Here is a 25,161-nt window from a genome sequence, read left to right on the forward strand (position 1 = left end):
AGACAAAAAACAAAAGTGACCGACATACTCACCAAAATAGACCAGCAGAAGTGGAGATGGGCTGGCCACATGCTGAGAGACAGGCGGGAGAAATGGTGTAAGACTGTAACGGATTGGTACCCAAGAGGCTGTACACGGAGCCAGAGGCCAGAGGAGACCTCGAACAAGATGGGAGGATGAACTCAGACTCACAGCGGGCCCGAACTGGAGAAGAGTGGCCCACGACAGACCTCAATGGAAAGAGCTAGAGGAGGCCTTTGCCAAGCGGCACACTGAGCTTAGAGATATACTCTAACTCAGAACAAAGGGGCTAGATAGATAGATAGATAGATTTATTCACAAAACTAAATTTTACCCCCCTGGCGTCAGTGGCACGGCAAATGGATGCGTCAGTGGCACGGCAAATGGATGCGCCGTTTGGCGTTCAAAAGGTTAAACCCGGATATGGTTTTGTTCACATATGAGCAATTGAAAATATATCAAATAATACTCGGTATGGAAGCTGCACGCCTTCCTGTAAGTAGCGCTCAATTCGTTTCCTTTTATAACTGCTGCCAATTTATGCTACCAAGTTCTGAATACCACTTTAGATACTTACGTAGAGACGGCTCCAAAGGCTCGCTGCACGCGCCATCTTCAGGTGGTCCAACAAAGTCTTCCTCATCTAAAATATAACATGTAATAAAGTTTTAAACAAGTATCTAAAGTAAACATCAGAAACAGTTTATATTTGGCGGTATTTTCCCAAATATTCGTGTTGAATCTATTTCCTTGATATATGGCAATCAAAAGTAACTAAATATGTGATAAATAGCCTCAGAATGAATTGCTGGCACCAAACAATACGAGTATGCATAAATTACTATAAAAATACACAATTGAAGATCACTATAGGTGTGCCTAATGCCTATAACATTGAAGTATTCCCTCGATTTCTCCATAATGCCATCATCACATCCTGAAATGATGATAATGGGACTGTGATTCCAAATAACTTGATATCAAGCTTAATATTTACCTTTGACCCTCAGTCCTCCCTCTAACCTCTCCTGCAGCTCGGCCTGGCAGTGCTGCACCTGCATCTTGAAGTGGCACGCCTCCCGCAGCCGCCCCAGACACACCTCGCAGATACCACTCTTGCCATTGTTGCTTGGTGTCAGCTGCAAAATGTAGTATATTTGTTTCTGCCAATTTATGTCTGTATTCTTGGCACACAAGACTCACAGCAAAGTTATAGGGCTACTGTTTAACTGAGGTAGATATGGGCGGAATATCGGAATTGAAATGGGACACACATATCACCAAAATCACCAAGAGAGCAAATTCTATGCTGTATATGATCCGGAAAGCATTCCATGTTATTACTAAGGAACTATTTATTAGAATATATTTCTGAATGATTATATATTTTCATATCTTCGTCCTTTACTTGAGTATGCTTTTCAGATATGGTCCCCCTACTTTAAAAAGGATATCACATTACTGGAAAAAGTTCAGCGAAGAGCAACTAAAATGGTTGCTTCATTGAAAGACATACCATATGAAGAACGGCTTCAAGAATTAGGTCTTACAACATTGGAGGACAGAAGGAAGCGAGGCGATCTTATTGAGACTTACAAAATCTTGTCCGGTCACTACAATGTTCCAAATATTAAAGACCTATACACATCAAGTCAGAATGTAAGGTTGAGAGGACACTCTAAAAAACTTGTCAAACCTCCGTGTGCTAGTAACCCTAGAAAACACTTCTTGCCGAATCGTGTGGTAAATGTGTGGAACTCTCTACCAGAAACTGTTGTTAGTGCACCGTCGGTCAACACTTTTAAAAATAGACTGGATGCACATTTTAGAACTTTAAAAAGTGCAAAATAAAATACAAGTGCTTCGATATACACGCATCAGCTCTAAGAGCTGCTAGTGTATCAAATAAAATAATAAATAATAATATTCACTATTTGGCAAGTTTTCTTATGTTCATATTCAGCTGAACATTTGGTTCAGTAAGAACTCCATATTCGGCCCATCTCTAAATGAAAATTATTAGTAATTATTAGTGAATGTAAATTATGGACTTAACAGCTAAACTGAGTCAAGCTGATTTGTATGTTGTTAAGTAAAAATGTTACATATAAACTATTATACACCCAAAACTCAGCTGCCTTCTAAATATCACTGTGCAATTTTTGTACAAACTGCCAAAAATAAGTGGAAAAGCTGTGCTTTTTCTTATATAGAATATGATTTAAAACAAAGAAAAGATTATTTATAGAAAATTAAGATGTTAGTTCAGGAATCAACAACAACAATAGTGTCCTATGTTATTTATAAGTAAGAGATGGAACTAGCGTAGTTTTTGTCAATAAGAGATGAAGATCCTTCAATGAAGCAGCTATCCGCAGATTTCTATAAAAGAGGAACAACTTAACACATGCGACACTGCGTACCCGACTCTCGGGCACTCGTAAACTTTACTCAGATGCCGGCATACCCGCTAGTCGGGCAAGACTATAAACCTACACGCGACGCCGAAGTGCCCGACAGGCGGGCAAGCATTGCATCTTCACTACCTCAGGGCTGCCACTGCCACTAACAGAAAAAATTGTAAGTCTTCTGATTATTATGTGGTCGAAAAGTTGGTACAGTTGATTATTATATTTTATTACTTCACTTTGTATTTTTATTTACTTTACCTAATGCGATTACACAATATAAAAATTCTTATTAGTTGGTTACGTGAAATTGTATACACGGGTATGTATCAATAGAAGTTAGAATTAGGAGAAGAACAAAACGGATGGCCTAAACAGATGAGACAGCAGATTTAATTTTATCCACGTACTTATACGAAAGTTACTTTGCATAGCCCTGAGCGTCCGCCGCTTGCCCGACTAGCGGGTTCGCGGCGTGCGGCATTGAGTTGCACGTCGTTGCCCGACTAGCGAGTACTGTCGGTTTCTGGGGTATTGTTTGAAATTTTGCCTGGTTGCGAAAGTGTTAACTAACAATATGAACAAACCTAAAGCTGCTACTAGTTTAGTATGTTTAGGTAATTTTATAGGCTTAATTAAGTTTTCTACAGAATATATTCTTATTTGGGAGTATATTATTAAGTAGAACTTGTAATAATACCATATTGATACAAGTTTTTTGAGGTTAGTTTTACAGCTTTACGTTTAGTTGATCCTGAGTAAAAAATAATAATAGTAAACATAGCGGCAAGGGTCTTTACTCACAGCAGATTTCAGCCAATGAAAATATTCTGCGTCGTTACTTACTTTGATTACAAAGCATTCTTCGATCATGACCGAGTATATTTCCGTTATGCCGAGACGAGTGTACGGTGTCCTCAAATCTTTCGCCGAAGGCCGCTGCAGGCAGCAGTGGCACTGATTTATAGATTCCATCACATTAGTACTTTAAAACGCTCTTCTATTCACCGATTTTATCACAAATTCTAAAAAGAGAAGATATTTTTTCGTGGCTTTCCTACTCAGAAGCACGGACGTAGAGAGTAAACTGGATAGTGTACACTGGCCAAAAAGTGTGTCCACATGAGAGGTCAAACCTGAGCCCTCCATCTCTTTCTAATTAGGGTGACCATAAGTCATATGAATGTGGGATATTAGCATAAGATGGAATGTATAGTTTGGCCGAGATCTTTTCTCATTCGTGCATAATCACAGAGAATCATACTGTATTTTCCCTATGCTAGTATAATTGCCCCAGAAAAGAGATGGATATAGTTTTTTTCTCTTCTGTAAAACGCTTCACACAACCTTACTTCATTTAGTCGTTATAAAGCTTTTAGTCGTTATAAAGCTTTTAGTCGTTATAAAAGCTGTTACAGATGGGATGGGCGTATTGGATCGCGATCAATGCGATCATGCTTGATTGTGAGGAAGGTGGTCCACCGTACGTCCATCGTACGTATTGGGTGAAAACCAGCGTAGTGTCTTACAGACACTGCTTATGCTGAGCGGCATCCTATTTGGTGTATGTTTACTGTATTGTGAACTTTATGTTGTACTTACCGTAATGTAGGTATGTTTTTGTACGCCAAATAAATATTTTCTATTTCTATTTATTTCTATCAAAGACAGCTATAAGAGAGAGCGAGACAGATATCCAGGGTCGGGTAAAACGTTGTAGTTGTACTTGGTAATTCGCAAATCGTATCGATTAAAAACGCTGCCTTCCGTCGTGTTTTAATTTATCACCACTCGTTGCGAATTTAATTCCTACTTTCAACACTTGCAACGCAAATAAATTTATATTATTACTATGCCCACTGGTTATCGATACTAGTCATTTTGTCAAGCCCTAGCGTAGCGTAACAATTTATGTTTTTACACGAAATTATCTTGATTATTGACTAAAATGATAAAATATTAGCACACGACGAAATAATAACTTACATTTAACTGTGTAAGCCGGCATTCTACACTATTTATGCTCTTCATAATTCATGATTTAACAAAATAGCGATCACTATCAATATCATACTCATGGTGTGTTCATATACGTGATGACTTCCCTTTTGCATACTTTAGCTATTCTTTAAGGGTAAGCGTCATCGTACATCTGTAATTGGAACAACATTTTCAAATTTGCCGCTTTTGTATACTGACGGAAATGTCGGCCCAACCTATATAGAATCGATTACATATATATAAATAGTTAGAATTAACGTTCCAGTAATTAAATATTATGTATAAATATGAGTCTGTAATGTCCAAGGACTTCGGATTTAATTTTTGGCAATTATGTAGCTCTCATTACGTGAACCGAATAATTAAACATGCCGAAATAAGTATATCTTTATTTATTTATTAGTATACTATTTAGGTAAAGTTATTTTTACATTAAGTATGAAATAACAATTTTGTAAGACCGATCCAAATCGTACCGACATCATAGTCAGCCTAATCGTCATCAAGTTGGGGATACCAATTAATATTCAAAGTTACTACAATTTCTACCATATTCAATTTACTGTTTTTTTTGTTGCGCACATGCTTGGCTTAATCAGTTAATAATATTAACATCATAATAATTAACAAATTACTTAAAATATATCAGAACTGTAATTGGAATATAGCACTAAAATAGTATAAGGTAATGAATTTCAGTAGTATATTGATATAATTTCTACCAAAATGGTATCTTTTTAACATTGGCAACATGTGCGAGTGAGACACAGGGCTCGGGTTTTTCTATCTCATGTGGACCGTTTTCTCTAGTCTGGTACGAACAACATTCTGTCTCGGTGATAAGGTTCAAATTAGTATGGCAAAAAAACTGACAACTCGCTCCAGTTTAAACAATATAACTTCATGCTCAGAAGATACTATGATATGATTGCTATGAGTTGACAGTGACAGCTGTGCGCGGGAGCGTAACCGTTGCGTTCAGAAATTTGATACAAACGAATCCTTTACTTTATCTGCGAGCTGTAAAGCGGAATCCAGACGGAATGATCAAATCGACCGATTTGATCAGAAATGAAATTGGCGTCAATCTCCAATTTTAGATTTATGGTGATATTAGACCCCTCTAAATTGAAAAAATGCCCCAGAACGCAAATACTGGCGTCCCAAATTATAGCTGGTCAAGCAAATCTTGCCAGTAAAAAAAGGCGCGAAATTCAAATTTTCTATGGGACGATATCCCTTCGCGCCTACATTTTTCAAATTTGCCGCCTTTTTCTACTGACAAGATCTGCTTGACCAAGTATAGTATCCTTGCGTCCGCACCTCATTTTATCGGTAATTATAGGCGGTTGAATTTAGCGAGCCAAATTGGCGTTTGCGTCCGCACGTCTTCATTCGGTCGGGCAATTTAATCAGATTGGGAAAAATTGACTACTCTGGATACACCTTAAGGCCACAATGTGCCAGTGCCGGCCAGTCCAAGGGACGCAGCCATGCGGTAGAATGAGATAGCAACATCACTTGCTCCCTCTAACGCATAAATGCGTCCCCCAGACTAGCCCATTGTGTACAGGGGCCTTTAAGCATGGTCATTTAAAATTTTCATCCGATTTCCGTACTGAATGACAGGTGGGAACGGGACGTCGTTCTACTAGGCTTGTGCCTGCTCGGTCACTACAGAGAGCGCTCCGCTCTCGGTCAATTGGTCAAACGAACTAGTTCGGTCTTTTAGTTCCTTTAGTTCAGAGGGGCTACCGCGAAAACCGAAATTCGCAAATTGCGGGGATCTTACTCTTTTACTCCAATGAAGGCGTAATTAGAGTGACAGAGAAAAATGCCCGCAATTGACGATTTTCGGTATTGGCGGTAGCCCTACAGTTCGGTCGTTGAGAGCATAGACTATAATATATAGAGACGGTGTCTCAGCGAGCTGTCACTGTTGCCACTTTTGTTTAGTGTACGATTAACAATGAGGCCCACGTTGCTGTAGCCATGTCGATAAAGTCATATCGATAAACTATCGACATTTCTTGCAATTTTAATTTTACTTCAAAGGCTTAACGATACCTAAAATTACGAAAAACGCTTTTATTCTTTATTGTGGTTATCAGATCACAATTTTATAGTCACGCCCCAGCAGGGAACCAAGGGAAAGTTCAGATATTTAATTAAAATACATGAATACGTCCTAAAATAGGTGTTCCGCAATAATTGAATTATATTATTATATTATAATATAATCATTATCCATTAGCATTTCAATTATGTTTATGTTTAACGAAGATATTGAAGCTTCAAACTCCTAAAATAGGTGTTCCGCAATAATTGAATTATATTATTATATTATAATATAATCATTATCCATTAGCATTTCAATTATGTTTATGTTTAACGAAGATATTGAAGCTTCAAACATATACGCTTTTACGCACACATACACAGCCTGGGCGCATCAAGAAAGGCAACACTTGATTTGAAGTCCACCTTGTCAACAGTATGGTTGTCCTTTTTTGACAAACGGCATTTTTAGAAGAGCGAGGAGAGAGAAATGATACTAGTTGCTGCGACGTGAAAGAGAACAGAAAACGTTGGGCCCTTGGTTGAGAGTCGGGAATGAATAGGAGTCGATTTTTCATTGGTTTCTTTCCAATCTTTGGTAACTGAATCCAATTCAACTTGTACGATACGATGTGTCGGTATTAAACATTAAAACACCTTAACATAATTAATAAAATATCAAATATGTCGAAATATATTTGATTTTCCTTCATATTTTACGGGCTTAGGAGTGTCACGTCGTTCTTTCATCTCGTTCACACTCGTGCCAGCGACATTGACAACCGTTTCGTTCCGTCCATTTTACGTTTCACTCAGTCAAGCGCTCTCGAATCCTACTGAACTAAAGGACCTAAAGACCGATTAAGAGCGTGCAAAAAGATTTAGTTCCTTTCGGTCCTTGATGGGATTTCATTCTTAATAGTTCTTAGTTCAGGACCGACTCAAGCCTACGTTCTACAAATGCATAGCGCTGCACATGTAATTTCGTGCGTGTGGCCAGTCTTTCGAAAAGTTCCTAAATAATTTACGCAATCACTTAAGCGGCTTTCCATAGGAAAAGGTTCCTGTACACGGAGCATAAGATAACTTAAGGAAAGCCACATAATATTATTTCTGAATGCAATATTTCCTTCTCGAGTAAGACGCGCTTTAATTAAGATATCAATCTACAATATTCATACTTAAACCCTATGAATACCACACCTAGTGGCGTCTGGGTAAAAAAAGAAAACAAATAATTGATAGTAAACCAATTTACTTGACGGTTCATTTCATAATCGTGCGGTTTAGGCCCATGTCTACAGATTCTCTAATTTACAGATTCCCAATTTAACAGATAACCAATTATACAGGTTCCCAATTCTACAGATTCTCTAATCTACAGATTCCCAGTTTAACAGATGACCAATTATACAGATTCTCTAATCTACAGATTCCCAATTTAACAGATAACCAATTATACAGGTTCCCAATTCTACAGATTCTTAATTCTACAGTTTCTCATCGCTACAGAATCCAAAATAAAAGGATGAGTTTAGTTTTCCTGGTTCTTACTGACTGACAATTTGGTATGACCAACTATATCTTATCATATTTTTATCTTCCCAGAGAAAGGCGCTATTATAATAATATTTATTTATACATAGGGATTCCTATATTTTAGGGATCTCGGAAATGGCTCTAACGATTTCGATAAAATTTATTATAATTATAATATACTATATTAGAGTAAAATTGAAAATCGTATACATGTTTTCAGATATGACCGTGCTAATGCTGTGTTACATTTATTACTGTAGTAGATACATTATTGTCTGAAGTGCTGACAATCTGTAGAATTGGGAATCTGTAGGACTGGAAATCTGTTTGACTGGGAATCTGTAAAATTGGGAGTTTGTGGAAATGGGAATCTGAAGAATTGGGAATATGTAGAATTAAGATTCTGTAAAATTTAAATTATGTAGAATTGGGAATCTGTAGAATTGTGAATATGTAGAATTAAGATTCTGTAAAATTGAAATTATGTACAATTGGGAATCTGTAAAATTGTGAATATGTAGAATTAAGATTCTGTAAAATTGAAATTATGTACAATTGGGAATCTGTAAAATTGAAAATCTGTAGAATTGGGAATCTGTAATAGAAATCTGTAGAACTGGGCCTAAACCGCATATACCTAATAATTATTGACTTTTTTATTGCAATACAGTCAACATATTTATATTACAAAGTAAAACGAATCTGAAATAAGACTATAACACAGTAATACCAATATGAGTAATATGACCACAATATGACTGACGCTTCTCTCGGTATAATTAATAATAATATAAACTGTGTACATTAGTTTGATATAAAGTACCCGCAAATGACATGACGTGTGTCACCGCGCATATGCTCATACTCATACTCATACTCATTTATTCATAAAGCCAATTTACATGTCAAATAAAATTAGAATTATACAGTTAAAATTGAGATCAAAAATTAAAATTAAACTTAAAATTATATGTACAATTATAATCGAAAATTAAAACAAAACTTACTCACATGTCGAATTACAATTAGAAAAAGTTTAAAATTAAATTGAGATCAAGAATAAATATGTACCTACAGTCAGCCAATTTGATTCCTAGTGTCGCCACTTGTAATATATTATGTACCTATGATGAATGATTACATATAACCTGTCATATTCAAGTTTCATGTTTTTCCTATTGTACATATAAGCGACAAGTATTTGAGTGACTCACGTTGAGGGGTTCATGGCTTTCATAAACTTACTAAATGCAATCAGTGAGAGTCGTTGATGGCACCATGTTTCTGATCTAGAGCCACACTCTGTGGTATATTCCTCTCTAAAGTGATCAGACCCATTGCCACCACGATTTCTCTACTCTCTTCCCCAATAGACCTTCCCGTTCCACCATAGTTAGTGTTCTTACTTTTTACATAACCTCTCAACGTATTTCTCTTGTCATAATAATATAAACACTCACCAGGCTGATCTTCTGGCTATACTCTTACAATATGTAATCTGTACACACAGCAATAACAGCTTCTTCTTAAATTTCTTTTATCTAACTAATAAGTTGCTTAGAACGCGTTCCTCACAACTCCCTCAAATTAGAATGTCAAGTTATTTTCTCTCTCCCGCCAAAATTGTCTCTACAGTGTTACCAACGTCAAAATCTCATGCTAAAGGTTGTCACTCACCTTTGATCTGGAATCGCGTCAATTCGCGACACCTAGGTCACCACATGTAGAACCATGTCATAATGAAACACTTGTTCATCCTCTGCGCCAGTGCTTATTGAGTGTTGTATGTCATTTATATAGTAGTTACAGAGACAAGGTTTTATAGTGGCCTATGGGAATCAAGTTGGTTGACTGTACAAACACTGTCCCGGAGAGCCTGCGCCCTTCAAGAGTGTTCCTTTATGGGCCTTGTGTAGATCAACTAAAGGAGTCCCATCGCCGGACAAGGCTCGTAGCCTTTGTAAAGAATCCTTGGAACATAAAAAGAATGCGTCCGTCATTGTGATCCGGCCGCCGCCGTGGAAATATCTCTACATCTACACTTAGTAGCTGGTCAATACCACACGATTTCCAATTTCTATCACTCGTATTTCAAAAAGTAGCATTTCGCTGTTTTCCACCGATTTTCGAGTGTTCAAAAATCGGCCCCCAGTATGCTCAGACCCCCGCGTTTTACTCCTTCAATTCGACTCCATAACTTTTCAATTCGATATGAAACATTATAAACAGTTATATGTACAAATGTGGTTCACAGATAAGATTATACATAGCTTCACCCGGTTGACTATACGATATTTTGTCTGTGAAAATGTATCTAGCAATATGGTGAAGTAAATAGCAGTGGAGTGAAATTCTGTTGACTGAATCCGAATAAAACAACTACGTATAGCTACGCCTCTGTCGATGGATTAACCACATTAAACTGAGCTATTATAATTATAAACCATTTTACGAAACAGCAAAGTTATAGTATCCTGGATATATGTGTTTCAACATGTTTCATTAAACTTATTTCATCGAAAAAAAGTGTTTCACATATTTCGCATTCGTATGATTGTTCATCGGTGTGTATTTTTTTATGTCTCTCTAATTCAGATTTTAATGTAAAGTGGTTGTTACATTCTTCACATCTATACGGCTTCTCTCCGATGTGACTCATTTTATTTGTCTCTAAACTATCTTCTTGACTTAATTGCTGGTTACGTTCATTACATTTGTATGGTTTCACGTCACTATGGACTCTTTCGTGGATCTTTAAATGATATTTTCTTGTAAATTGCTTGTTACATTGTTTACATTTGAATGGTTTTATTCCACTATGGATTCTTTCATGGACAACTAAAGAAGATTTTTGTGTGAATTTTTTGTTACATTCTCTACAGTTGTATGGTTTCACGCCACTATGGACTCTTTCGTGGTAAATTAAACCATTTCTTCTTCTGAATTGCTTGTTACATTCTTTACATTTGTATGGTTTTATTCCACTATGGATTCTTTCATGGATAACTAAAGAATTTTTTAGTATAAATTGTATGTTACATTCTTTACATTTGTATGGTTTCAGGCCACTATGGACTCTTTCGTGGTACTTTAAAGCATTTCTTCCTTGGAATTGCTTGTTACATTCTTTACATTTGTATGGTTTCACGCCACTATGGACTCTTTCGTGGCACTTTAAACCAGGTCTTCCTCTGAATTGCTTGTTACATTCTTTACATTTGTATGTATGGAATCGCGTCAATTCGCGACACCTAGGTCACCACATGTAGAACCATGTCATAATGAAACACTTGTTCATCCTCTACGCCAGTGCTTATTGAGTGTTGTATGTCATTTATATAGTAGTTACAGAGACAAGGTTTTATAGTGGCCTATGGGAATCAAGTTGGTTGACTGTACAAACACTGTCCCGGAGAGCCTGCGCCCTTCAAGAGTGTTCCTTTATGGGCCTTGTGTAGATCAACTAAAGGAGTCCCATCGCCGGACAAGGCTCGTAGCCTTTGTAAAGAATCCTTGGAACATAAAAAGAATGCGTCCGTCATTGTGATCCGGCCGCCGCCGTGGAAATATCTCTACATCTACACTTAGTAGCTGGTCAATACCACACGATTTCCAATTTCTATCACTCGTATTTCAAAAAGTAGCATTTCGCTGTTTTCCACCGATTTTCGAGTGTTCAAAAATCGGCCCCCAGTATGCTCAGACCCCCGCGTTTTACTCCTTCAATTCGACTCCATAACTTTTCAATTCGATATGAAACATTATAAACAGTTATATGTACAAATGTGGTTCACAGATAAGATTATACATAGCTTCACCCGGTTGACTATACGATATTTTGTCTGTGAAAATGTATCTAGCAATATGGTGAAGTAAATAGCAGTGGAGTGAAATTCTGTTGACTGAATCAGAATAAAACAACTACGTATAGCTACGCCTCTGTCGATGGATTAACCACATTAAACTGAGCTATTATAATTATAAACCATTTTACGAAACAGCAAAGTTATAGTATCCTGGATATATGTGTTTCAACATGTTTCATTAAACTTATTTCATCGAAAAAAAGTGTTTCACATATTTCGCATTCGTATGATTGTTCATCGGTGTGTATTTTTTTATGTCTCTCTAATTCAGATTTTAATGTAAAGTGGTTGTTACATTCTTCACATCTATACGGCTTCTCTCCGATGTGACTCATTTTATTTGTCTCTAAACTATCTTCTTGACTTAATTGCTGGTTACGTTCATTACATTTGTATGGTTTCACGTCACTATGGACTCTTTCGTGGATCTTTAAATGATATTTTCTTGTAAATTGCTTGTTACATTGTTTACATTTGAATGGTTTTATTCCACTATGGATTCTTTCATGGACAACTAAAGAAGATTTTTGTGTGAATTTTTTGTTACATTCTCTACAGTTGTATGGTTTCACGCCACTATGGACTCTTTCGTGGTAAATTAAACCATTTCTTCTTCTGAATTGCTTGTTACATTCTTTACATTTGTATGGTTTTATTCCACTATGGATTCTTTCATGGATAACTAAAGAATTTTTTAGTATAAATTGTATGTTACATTCTTTACATTTGTATGGTTTCAGGCCACTATGGACTCTTTCGTGGTACTTTAAAGCATTTCTTCCTTGGAATTGCTTGTTACATTCTTTACATTTGTATGGTTTCACGCCACTATGGACTCTTTCGTGGCACTTTAAACCAGGTCTTCCTCTGAATTGCTTGTTACATTCTTTACATTTGTATGGTTTCACTCCACTATGGATTCTTTCATGGATAACTAAATGATGTTTTTGAGTGAATTCCTTGTCACATGCTTTACATTTGTATGGTTTCACGCCACTATGGACTCTTTCGTGGGTCCGTAAATGGCATTTTTGTGTAAATTGCTTGTTACATTCTTTGCATTTGTATGGTTTCTCTCCAGTATGGACTCTTTCGTGGATCTTTAAATGAGCTTTTAGTGTAAATTGCTTGTTACATTCTTTACATTTGTATGGTTTCACGTCACTATGGAGTCTTTTGTGGGTCTCTAAATTACATTTTCTTGTAAATTGCTTGTTACATTCTTTACATTTGTATAGTTTCCCTAGAGTGTGAATTTTTCTATGTTGATTTAAAGTGGCTCTTGTTGCGAATCGCTTGTTGCATACGTCACACACGTGCGGTCTCTCTGCAGAGTGAAATCTTAAATGCTTATCCAATATTAACATATTTGCAAATGTTTCTTTACAAACTCCGCATGGATAAGGTTCCAGCAGTTTATGTGTTCTGATATGTCGGATTAAAGTAAATTTAGACGTAAATTGCTGACTACACATGTCGCAACAGTAGGTCTTCTTATTCGTTTGTGGTGCGATATGGTGTTGTTGATGTGTGATTAAACTAATAGAATTATGTGTGGTGTGCGTAGGGCGAGTATCGTGTGTTTGGGCTGTGTGAGCGGGCACGTCCTGCACACTGCTGGCGGGGCTCGGCTCGCGGTGTGACGTCACGTCCTGCACACTGCTGGCGGGGCTCGGCTCGCGGTGTGACGTCACGACCTGCACACTGCTGGCGGGGCTCGGCTCGCGGTGTGACGTCACGTCCTGCACACTGCTGGCGGGGCTCGGCTCGCGGTGTGACGTCACGACCTGCACACTGCTGGCGGGGCTCGGCTCGCGGTGTAACGTTACGTCCAACACACTGCTGGCGGGGCTCGGCTCGCGGTGTGACGTCACGTCCAGCACGCTGCTGGCGGGGCTCGGCTCGCGGTGTGACGTCACGTCCAGCACGCTGCTGGCGGGGCTCGGCTCGCGGTGTGACGTCACGTCCTGCACACTGCCGGCGGGGCTCGGCTTGCGGTGTGACGTCACGGGACACGGCTGGCTCGCGCGCGGGGAGTGGCGGAGGCGCTCGAGCCTCACGGAGCACGCCAGCGCGAGCTGCTGCCTACAGCGCAGGGACAGAGGCGCCGAGCTAACTCCGTACTCGCCGGCTGAAGACACTGAAACGACATATTCACATTAGAGTGAGCCATGATGCGTCTAACACCACCACCTGCATCTGGAATGAGTTTCATCGCCTCTGCACGGAAAAAGCCTCCGCACATCTGGGGATATCTAACGGAACTGCTCGACGCGATAAATGAAATGAAAATCTTTATTTCAGGCAACTAATGGCCCATACATAAATACCTTAAAACTAGCATACATATTATATAAAAATATATTTTATAACTAAACTTTAAAAAACTAAACACTACATATCCATTATGGTTGCGATGCATTACGCAACCCCGCAGTGTCAGGGAGCCGGCCGCGGAACCGCCGAAACTTGACACCTTTCGGCCAAAACTCCTCCTTGGTGAAGGTCGCTAGATGGTCAGTCGGAACGCTCACCAAAAACGAATAAAATTCGCATTGTGTCGAGATTCCAACTTCGCGACCCTCAGGATGAATCCGATCTTCGTTTTCACATACTTTACGATGTCATCGACCTTCGTAAGGTAATGTAGACGGGACACATACAGCAGCGTCGACGGTGTTACAGGACGCAGCAAATGGTTCGGTCCAGTCGGTACCACACTGATTCTGACGAGCCGGTTTTCTTCTCTTCTCCACCTTCTTGAAACCGTCCTCGTCACATCGCGACTCCCTTAGAGTCGGCTGTGATTGGTCCTTGTGAACAGGATCACGAAGGCTCTGCACCCCTTTCTTCGGCCGCTGCTTAGGTTTGGACACAGCAGGCGGCTTAGCGGCAGTACTAGCGTAGGAACGTTTCGGGGTTAACGTACTCTCGCGTGACGTGCGCGTCTCCGGTGACGTACACGGGCGGGCGGCGGGGCGCGGGTCGGCGGTCGCCTGCTCAGCAATTGCCGACTCATCCAAATTCGCGGGTTCAAAACCGCCGATGGACACATTCTGCGCAACGTGACACACGGCTATGTTAGGGGTATCTGACCTCCATTCCGAATGTGCGCTACGTAATAACGCCAATTCGGAACGTAGCTCACTGATGGTATTATTAGATACCTCTAACTTAGCCTGTACTTCTGCCAGACTCGTCTTCAGGAATGTTATGTCCTTCAGCAGCCTGATGGTGACGTCGACGTGATCAAAGGTAACCGGTCTAGCCGCTTCGCAACGAAGGCAGGCACGTCGTCTGGATCGGTCTCCTTGAACAGTTTTATTATGTCCTGGAGACTCTTCACGCTGCCATCCCTCCGACGGGATGGCATCTGGTCAGTTTTGCCGAGCGTCTGGAAGAGCAGCGCCTTGCCACTGCAAATGTCGTCTTCACTGAAACTTGATTTGCAGATCTGCCTGATGCTGACTTCATCCATGGTGTCTACGGCGTTCTGTACAAACGCCAGTAATTCATTCGCTATGAGTTGTTGTGAACTCATCGCGAAAAGTACGGGGCAGCGACCTTAGTCACGCCGATCGCGAATAAATATTTTATTCGATATTATGCAGTGAAGCGCGTCCGATTCAAAGCGCGCATCACACTGCAAATACCCATCCCTGTGGAACCCAGATGTACAAGAAAAGATCCAGATCAAAAAGACCTTCTTTAAAATCTGGCAACAAACAGGAAGTGACGCTGATAAAATCACATACCAAAACGCAAAACGAGATGCTAAGCGAGCAGTGGCACATGCTAAAGCTGCGAATAGGGAAAAACTGTACACTGAGCTGGAGAGCGCGACCAACGAGAAGCAACTATTCAATATTGCTAAGCAAAGACACCGAGATACCCAGGACACAGGGCCAATAAAATATATAAAAGACTCACAGGGTGTACTCTTAACGCTCGACAACGACATAAAGACAAGATGGAGAGAGTATTATTCGGAGCTGCTAAATAACACATATCCCTGCGCCCCAACTACCGAGCTGCCTAGCATTGCTGGCCCCTGGAATGAAGTGACACACGCAGAAGTCAAAACAGCTATTGGTAAAACGGCTAACAATAAAGCAGCAGGCCCCGATGATATTCCGGTCGAACTATGGAAGAGCCTGGGAGACGCCGGTGTATGTTTTCTTCAGATGCTTTTCAATAAAATCCCTCATGAAGGCATACCGGACGCATGGAGAAAAAGTGTACTCGTTCCATTTTTCAAAAATAAGGGAGATGTCAGGCTCTGCAGTAACTATCGTGCCATAAAGTTGATTTCGCACACTTTTAAAATCTGGGAACGGGTGATTAATGAAAGACTGATGCAGAGATTGACCACCATCACAGAAAACCAGTGTGGATTTGTGCCTGGGAAATCGACGACCGACGCTATTCATACAATCCGATTACTGATGGAGGCTTACAGAGCAAAGAAAAAGGACTTGCATATGGCCTTCATAGACCTGGAGAAGGCATTCGACCGCGTTCCAATACCTTTGATCTGGCAAGCACTGCGCTCCCAAAATATCCCAGAGTGCTATGTTAATATTGTAAAGGACATGTATGAAGGCGTCTCTACAAAGGTACGATGCCCTGCGGGGACCAGCGAAGAGTTCCAAGTTGAGGTCGGAGTTCATCAAGGATCGGCAATCAGCCCCCTACTTTTTAACTTGGTGATACAACAACCTGCGCCTTGGTGCATCTTATACGCGGATGACGTCGTCCTAATCGATGAAGACCCGACTATTCTGGAAGCAAACCTTGAAAGGTGGAGAACGTCCCTCGAAAACAGTGGTCTCAAAATCAGCAGAGAGAAAACGGAGCACATGTACTGCAATTTCTCCGGGACGACTACTCAACCCACCATTAGCCTGCAAAACTCCACCCTAAAGACTGTGGATTCCTTCAAGTACCTTGGCAGCATGCTGTCAAGAAACGGCGATATAACACCCGACATAACGCACCGTATAAATGCTGGTTGGCAGAAATGGAGAGACCTGACAGGTGTCGTCTGCGATCCCAGAATGCCTCTAAAAATAAAAGGCAAGGTCTATAAAACCGCAGTAAGACCTGTTGTGGTCTATGGCGCGGAATGCTGGCCGACTACCAAGCTACAGCTGAACAGAGTGCACGTGGCGGAAATGCGGATGCTTAGGTGGGCCGCAGGAGTGACCATGCTCGATAAAGTGCCTAATGTCTACATCCGCGGAAGCTACAAGATCAGGCCAATACAAGACAAAGTCACAGAATCGCGCTTACGCTGGTACGGCCATGTCATGAGAAGACCAGATGATCACATGACAAAAAGTGCGTTAAGCCTTATGAGGCTTCATCTCGGGACTTTGTACTTTTCGGGACCATATCCTCGTGGCAGTGGCAGACCCCTTACTACATGGTCAGTTATTAAAAAGGATCTCTCCAGTAACAATTTAGATCCAGCAACGACCCAGAAACGATATCTCTGGAGAAAGAGGATTAGGAGAGCCGACCCCAATTAGAAATTCCCATTTCTAATTGGGGTCGGCTCTCCTAATCCTGGATCTCCTACTCCAAGGCCGGAAGAAGAAGAAGAAGAAGAGAGTGAGCCATGATGCAATAATACCTGCGCCAGGTATAGCATTCTAAGACATGGCGTTACACAAGATACGTCATTAATATGCAATAAACTATCATAAAAATGCATTATAACAAATGTAGGTAAGTTTCTGCGGGTAAATAAGTAGGTCATAAATTTGTCTCAAATTCTACTAATGCTACTATAGTTCGTTTTTTTTAGCATTAGAAAGAAGGTAAACAATCTTGACGTGTCTTTTTATTAAAAAAACCGGCCAAGTGCGAGTCGGACTCGCGTTCCAAAGGTTCCGTACATTACATTATATTTTTTCAAAATTTTAGACCCAGTAGTTTCGGAGATAAATGCGGGGGAGGGGGATGGTAATTTTTTTGGCTATTTTCTTAAATAATTTCTAAATTACTTATTTTAAAATGACTAAAAATATATATTTGTAATTCTCAAAATGACCTCTTTCATTTGATATGTAACACGATATTGTTTTAAATTTTTTTTTTTAATTTTCTCATTTACCCCACAAAAATGGCCTCCATGTTTAAAATTCATTTGTTTATGTACGATTTCCGTCTTTGGGTCACGAATTTACATATGTTTACCAAACTTCAAATTAATTGGGCCAGTATTTTTGGAGATAATGGGCTGTGACAGACGGACAGACAGACAGACGAACGAGTACTATAAGGGTTCCGTTTTTTCCTTTTAAGGTACGGAACCCTAAAAAGATTGATAAACGCTTTAAAAATCAGTTTATTATTACCTACTTATGAAAGCAAAAGAATGTAAAAGATCGTATATGATTCATAAGTGTAACAATTTCCTGTGACTAATTTTTCAATGGTGATTTTTATGGTTCCGTACCCAAAGGGTAAAACGGGACTACTATTACTAAGACTTCGCTGTCCGTCCGTCCGTCTGCTGTCACCAGGCTGTATCTCACGAACCGTCATAGCTAGACAGTTGAAATTTTCACAGATGATGTATTTCTTTTGTCGCTATAACAACAAATACTAAAAACAGAATAAAATAAAGATTTAAATGGGGCTCCCATACAACAAACGTGATTTTTGACCAAAGTTAAGCAACGTCGGGCGTGGTCAGTACTTGGATGGGTGACCGTTTTATTTTGCTTTTTTTTTGCATTATGGTACGGAACCCTTCGTGCGCGAGTCCGACTCGCACTTGCCCGGTTTTTAATAAAAAGACATGTCAAGATCGCTTACCTTCGTTCTAATGCTAAAAACTCAAACTATAGAGAAGCTTTAGGTCCCAATAATTATAAGAGAGTTATTCCGTAAAATTCGTAATCGTTGCTTCGCCCGACACGGTGGTGATACGAAAAATTATAACTGCCAGTGAATATTCCTGACTGAGACTGAGAGAATAAGGATTTATATAGAATTTAGATGGATATACCTAAGTCAACTATCTTTTACATTTAGTGAACATAATAATAAGAATAGAAAAGTGTACCTACGTAACAGATGTTCGCCCGGCGGCCCGTCTTCACACGGCGGGACCGGGGACTCGTCTGAACCTAAACATTTAAAGTGAACTCATGTTGTTTTAGAGAGTTTTTTAATGAGATAAAAGTAGCCCATTATGGTACAAATCAAAATTGTACAAAAAAAAACCGCTGACACTGACGGACGTCATTTAAAATTTCTTTTCATAAATAATATTTTTACATGTGGTTTTTGCCGTAAAATATTGATAATTTACTCATGTTTACTAGTAAATCATGCGGATAATTAATATATTTGATTATAAACACCGCGACCATGGGTCGCAGTCGCACTACCGTGTTGACATTTGTCATGCACCAAAACTACGAAATTGATAGAAATGATTACTAGGAGTCGAGCAAAAGCGGTAAGTAACAACAAGCGCACGCCCACCACCCCCGCCCGCCTCGTCCACATCGTCGTCAGGCGACGAGTTCGCGACGGCGCCTGACACAGACGGGTCCAGTGACGAGAGCGGGCCGCCGCCGCCGCCGCCACGACCACCTGCGCGACGAGGGCGGCCACCGCTGCCGGCACGCTTGGGGCCTGCGGGACATCCTGCCCCGCCCACGGCTCCCGCTACCGGTGTTATAGTGCGACGCATGAGATGGACTCGAGACATGAACGAGAATGTCATGCGCGCCTATTATGGGGCTACAGAGGGGGGAACACAGCTGTCCGCCTATCGTTCGAGAATACTGCCTCTGTTTCAGGCTCTTGAACCTACCATCACCGTGTCGGAGCAGCGATTATCGGACCAGGTGCGCGTCATTCAGCGGCTAAAGCGCTTGGATGACGCGACACTTGATCGGCTTCGCCAGGAGGCTCTCTCTGCTCGCGCGGACCTCACCTCGGTGCGAGATCTGCCCGCCACGTCGCCGGATCCGGTGCCCGCACCCGACCTGGCACCGGGGGCGCCACGGGTTGATTTCTGTACCGACGAGGGGGACTTCGCGAGTCAGAATGTGAGTACAACTGCTAATGAGCAACTGAGGAGGACTTTGGAAGAGGCGATTACGCAGTATCGCGCCACAACCAACTCTAGGCCCCGATTACCACGTTTGCCTATGAATAGACGCAATCTAGCGCTAATGGGAGCCCTAAACGCTTTACTAGAGCCATATTTACGGACTAGTAAAGATTTAGATGATACGCCCCATACAACCATTTCCAGTCGCCGTTACGACGCGGTGTTGACACATCTTGTGTCGACACCGTCTGTTTCGGTCACAATTCCAGTCGCAGAGTCGTCGCCGTGTCGACACAGTTACCAGAAATGGGGAAGGGTCGACACATGACACAAAGTGACATAAAGTGTGGTCGCCGTGTGCACACATTGTTTCGGGTTTGCGACTACTTTATGCCAAAATCATTCGTTCATTCGTTCATTTTGTTCCTGTCAAATGGAAACTGTCAGATGGAAAAATACTTAAATAAAAATAAGTGACATTAATACGCCATCTCTAAAACGGATTACAAGACGTAATTATATATTGTTTGCATTTATATTACAATATGACTTAAATTATTATGGGGAATTAAACTGCTCGAGTGATTTGATAAACTAAGTGTAATATAATCAACGCGCCACCACATTGTTTTAGTTTAGCCGGAAATGAAATTGTTTACTTCTCAGTGCCTGTGTTCATAACTATATTATTTGAAGCATTTTTAGTACTTCGATGCGTATACTATACTTAAATAACAGAAATAACGCTTTACATACTACGAAACTTGTTAATTATGATGTATAAATATGGTTTAAGGCTGAGAAATATTGCAGTCACAAAGTAGTTGCAATGTTTCGACTTTGTGTCGACTCTGTGTTGACACATGACACGCGCTGTCAAAAGTAATAACAAAGTTACTGGTATGTTACTGGATTTGCAAAATGGCTCCTTGTGTTGATTTGTTTTCAGATATTCTCAAAGTGTAAAAATGCCGTGGTCAGAGATGGGCATTAATCGATTAACTGTTTATTCGACTAATTAATGGAATAAAAAAAGTTAATTCTCAAATTTTAATCGCGATTAGTTTAGTCGACCTAACATAGATTGAAATTGAATTAATCTGAATATTAATCGAATAAATTATCGATTAAATCTCGATTGAAAGTTGACAGGGGGCCATTTTTGTACGTAAAAATAATAGAAATGTCTTGCATGCAGATGGTAGCAAAACACTTTGTCATAAAAGTCGAGATGGGTGTCGATATATAGGTTTTAGGGAGTGCCGATTTCGAAAATAATGACCATTTTGGAATCCGAAATGGCGGCCATGCACTGTGTCATAAAAGTCGTCATGGATGTCGTTTTATACGTTTTAGGGGGCCCCAATTTTGAAAATGATGACCATTTTGGAATCCAAAATGGCGGCCATGCACTATGCCATAAAAGTCGTCATGGGTGTCGTTTTATGGGTCGTTCTCTCATTTCGTGCAAATCGGTGATGTTCTCTCGAATTGTAAATTTTCTTTTAAATGGTAAATTTTTGGGTTTTCATGCATTGTGGATTCATTTATTAACACTTTTATGCTAAAGGCACCTTCGTAACCTTATTACTTTTCATTTAATAAGACTGGTGGTAATGAACTACGCGCTGGTAATGAAATGGGCATGGATGGTAATTTTATCAGTGGACGGTAATGAAACAAACTTATGAAATCGCAATAAAAAAACTTTATTTAACGAAAATTAACACCATTAATATAATTAACAATATAAAATTACGTGTCTTAAGCGCTGTGCAGACGATCAAGCCGACTTAACAAATACTCCGGCTTGACAATCGCGACTTATGTTTACCACCTAGCTTGTAGCGATTGTCAAGCACAATTTACGTGATTGAAGACGTATTTCGTATTATTTATTTATTTAATGTTTACACAGCACTACATCAGTCTTATCACCAACACACTGAGAAACTACATACTTTAATTTAAAATTAACATCCAAATACACTCGACTGCCAATCCATCCACCGCAGCTCCATAAACTCGCACTCATGAGTCTACAGGAGATGCACTAGGAGAAGCCTAAGGGTTATATTTCTAATGTCCGGCACAAAAAGTCTTACAAGCCTCTCTACTAGTTCAAGGCAGTCAGAGTCTCCACGAAAAGCCCAACAAGCTAAAAGTAGTAGGCTTAAGTTGCGCCTCACCTCCAAAGAAATGAAGCCCTGGGTTTCTAAAATAAATATTTTTTAAATACATCCTAAGGAAATTCTTTTGGACCTTTTCCAATAGTAGAATGTACGTTGACTCGTAAGGGACCCAGGCTAATGCTGACGCCTCCAGCTTGCTTCTGACCAGAACATTGTAAAAAACTTTTATGGGGCAAGGGTCATGGAATTCTCTGACGTTGCGAGTGACAAACCCTAATCTACTGAAGCTACAGTGGCAAGTGCTTTGATGTGGTCGTGAAATGTTAGCCGCGTATCGAATATGACCGCAAGATCCTTTACTGAGACGACTCTTGTTATTACAAGAGCCTATTGACCCAAGAGTCTATTGGCTCAGATCCAAGAAAATATTAAGCATGTGTAGGAAATAGGGCTCGATTAAAACTACACACTTGACACTTAGCCGCATTGAAAGTCACTTTGTTATCCCGACTCCATTGGAACAGAGATGAAACATCCTCCTGCAGCAACTTACAATCCTCCTCTTTCTCAACTCAATATACCAATTTAAGATCGTCGGCGTAGAATAGACAACGAGCGTTATGGATAACCGAGGGCAGGTCATTGACCATTATTCCAAATAGGAAAGGCCCCAAGATTGAATCTTGGCTGTCACCAGAACGAGTATGGTACGGATCTGGTACGAAGTGGCCATGCTGGTCGTTGCGTACTGCGGTTGATCACGCAGATAACTGGCAAAAATGTTAAGCAAATAGCGTCTAGGAATACATCGTTACCCACACGATTGAAGGCTTTTCTGAAATCATAATACAGGACGTCTACCAGGATACCATCCAGATGCTCTGAGATGGTGTCAACCAAGGTCAGGTTAGTTTCCACAGATCGTTTCGCTCTGAAACCATGCTGAGTGTTGCACAGGAATAATGGTTTCACTTGTTTCGACAACGTGCCATGGAGTATGGACTCAAACAGCTTTGTTATAGCTGAAAGAAAAGAATACCGTGACTTTGGGATCGGTCTTACCCGTGAAATCTTCCAATGATGAGGATATGTACTTGTGGAGAGTAGGTACCATATTAAGCATGAAGTGTATTGGACCATTCAAATGCTCTAAACTCCCCTTTAAGATATATGCAGGTACCTAAGTAGTCTGGACCAAAAGCATAGACGCCCGAAAAATTTACTTTGGTGTTAAGACCCCTTTGAGCTTAAGTTCGTCGACAGTGCACCATGAATAACAGCAGATATGCCCGTATGTGCTCCGATCCTCAAGCACAGATGGATGAACTTGCGATGCTCCACCGCCCTGAGAGTTTATTACACCGCTTTTTACTGCTGGTATCAGTTTTCTGAGATTTATCACGCACGGATTGGGAATTGTCGCTTTTGACGGCGGAGGCACTATTATTGCTTATCGGCCTGTGTTTATGTTCCTGTAGTTTCTGCCTTTTATTCCAAACATTTGCCCCGTTTTCTACCTTATCGTCGACAGGTATCAGATGATTCCAACTCTCTTAGTCTCTTAGTAACGTGTCAAATTTCTCAGCACAGTCCTTGAGTGCGGTCTGGTATTACATGTAGAGCGGCAGGTTATGTTAATCTACTGCGCTCTAGTTAAATCCAAAAATCACCAGTTGGGCTCCCCTATATATTATTACATACAGTTTTAAATGCTTATGCCAACATACTATTTATAATAACTTAAACCTCTTTCCATTAAATGCACTGCCTCAAATACATTATCATTACCTTCTAAATTCGTTCATTACCTTCCCTGGCAAAATTGGAAGGAAAAGAAATGAATGAAACATATATGAATGAAGTTTTGGAAGTTTTCGTCGCCTAGGTCGGTTGATATCTGACCTTGATTTCGCAGAATAAGCCACCCGAAAGGCAACCCTAAAACACATCAATTAGGTATAATTTTAATAATGTACAATTGGTACTTACTGTATAAATCACTAGATGGCGATGAAGATTTATCTGAACCACACTCCTTCCCGACACGAGAGAACGTAGGTATTTTCGTCAAAAGCAACATACGGACGACCACTGCAGTAGCACGCGGCCAACTGACTAACGAACAATGTGTTGTATCCGCGGGAAGTGCTATATACCCTTGCTATATAGCAAAATATACCTAATCCATTTCTCGCGTCGGTAATGAAGAAATTGCTTGGACCATACACTTATAAGGCTGTATAGTTTTATTGTTAATTTCTTAGCGTATAATAGTACACGATATAAAACATAACTAAATTACTTGTTTACTGAACCAACAACAAGTTTTCTATTTTTAGTATCTTAAGGTTCAAATGGAGGTCAAAGTTATAACTTCACGCGTTACATGCAGAGAGGAATGAAAATAGTGGGGGTTAATTGTAAATATAAAGAAAATAACCACCTTTTTAGAATTGTTCATGGCGGGCCCATATACTTTAGGTCCTATGTTACAACCTTGCATTAACAGATATTCGAAAACACCATCACATTTTTGGTAAATTGCAAATAATACCGATTTGCACGAAATGCGAGAATGACCCTTATAGGTTTTAGGGGGCGCAGATTTCGAAAATGATAACCATTTTGGATTCCAAGATGGCGGCCATGCACTATGTCATAAAAGTCGTCATGGATGTCGTTTTATAGGTTTTGGGGGGCGCAGATTTCGAAAATGATAACATTTTCAATTTAAAAATGGCGGCAATGCACTATGTCATAAAAGTCGTCATGGATATCGTTTTATAGGTTTTAGGGGGCGCAGATTTCGAAAATGATGACTATTTTGGATTCCAAGATGGCGGCCATGCACTATGTCATAAAAGTCGTCATGGATGTCGTTTTATAGGTTTTAGGGGGCGCAGATTTCGAAAATGATGACTATTTTGGATTCCACTTTTATGACAAAATACGTAGCCGCAATCTTGGATTATAAAATGATCATCGTTTTCGAATTCTGCACTCCCTAAAACCTATAAATCGACATCCGTGACGACGCAAGTTATCTTTATTTTCAGATC

The 25,161-nt window shown here is 40.1% G+C and overlaps 2 protein-coding genes across 3 annotated transcripts; both read right to left on the reverse strand.

Annotated features, from left to right (window-relative positions):
- Positions 1-542: 542 nt before the first annotated feature.
- Positions 543-3,461, reverse strand: LOC134803575 (uncharacterized). The gene is made up of 3 exons (XM_063776375.1): positions 3,276-3,461; positions 1,019-1,160; positions 543-664 (listed from the first exon to the last, which is right to left on the reverse strand). The coding sequence occupies exons 1-3, from the start codon at positions 3,402-3,404 to the stop codon at positions 543-545; spliced, it is 393 nt and encodes a 130-aa protein (XP_063632445.1). The 5' UTR covers positions 3,405-3,461.
- A 5,625-nt stretch (positions 3,462-9,086) lies between these two features.
- On the reverse strand, positions 9,087-13,440 carry LOC134803107 (zinc finger protein OZF-like). Of its 2 annotated transcripts, none has more exons than XR_010145939.1 (2): positions 9,737-10,483; positions 9,087-9,120 (listed from the first exon to the last, which is right to left on the reverse strand). XR_010145939.1 is itself a non-coding variant. In XM_063775815.1 (2 exons), exon 1 carries the CDS (start codon positions 13,366-13,368, stop codon positions 12,034-12,036), a length of 1,335 nt encoding a protein of 444 aa, XP_063631885.1. In that variant the 5' UTR covers positions 13,369-13,440; the 3' UTR covers positions 9,087-9,120; positions 11,279-12,033. The 2 variants fall into 2 exon arrangements, 1 of the variants encoding a protein (XP_063631885.1); XM_063775815.1 differs by lacking the exon at positions 9,737-10,483 and adding an exon at positions 11,279-13,440.
- Between the last annotated feature and the right edge of the window lie 11,721 nt (positions 13,441-25,161).

This window comes from Cydia splendana, chromosome 26 (assembly GCF_910591565.1).
Source record: "Cydia splendana chromosome 26, ilCydSple1.2, whole genome shotgun sequence".
Lineage (NCBI taxonomy): Eukaryota > Metazoa > Arthropoda > Insecta > Lepidoptera > Tortricidae > Cydia > Cydia splendana.

What these genes read in the sequence shown, in the direction of transcription:
- LOC134803107 (XM_063775815.1), bottom strand. Translation starts at nt 13,368, where the DNA reads ATGTGTAGTCAGCAATTTACGTCTAAATTTACTTTAATCCGACATATC.
- LOC134803575 (XM_063776375.1), bottom strand. Translation starts at nt 3,404, where the DNA reads ATGGAATCTATAAATCAGTGCCACTGCTGCCTGCAGCGGCCTTCGGCG. An exon ending in AAGAATGCTTTGTAATCAAA is followed by an intron (nt 1,161 to 3,275) that starts GTAAGTAACGAC and finishes TACATTTTGCAG; the next exon opens with CTGACACCAAGCAACAATGG. An exon ending in GGGAGGACTGAGGGTCAAAG is followed by an intron (nt 665 to 1,018) that starts GTAAATATTAAG and finishes GTTATATTTTAG; the next exon opens with ATGAGGAAGACTTTGTTGGA.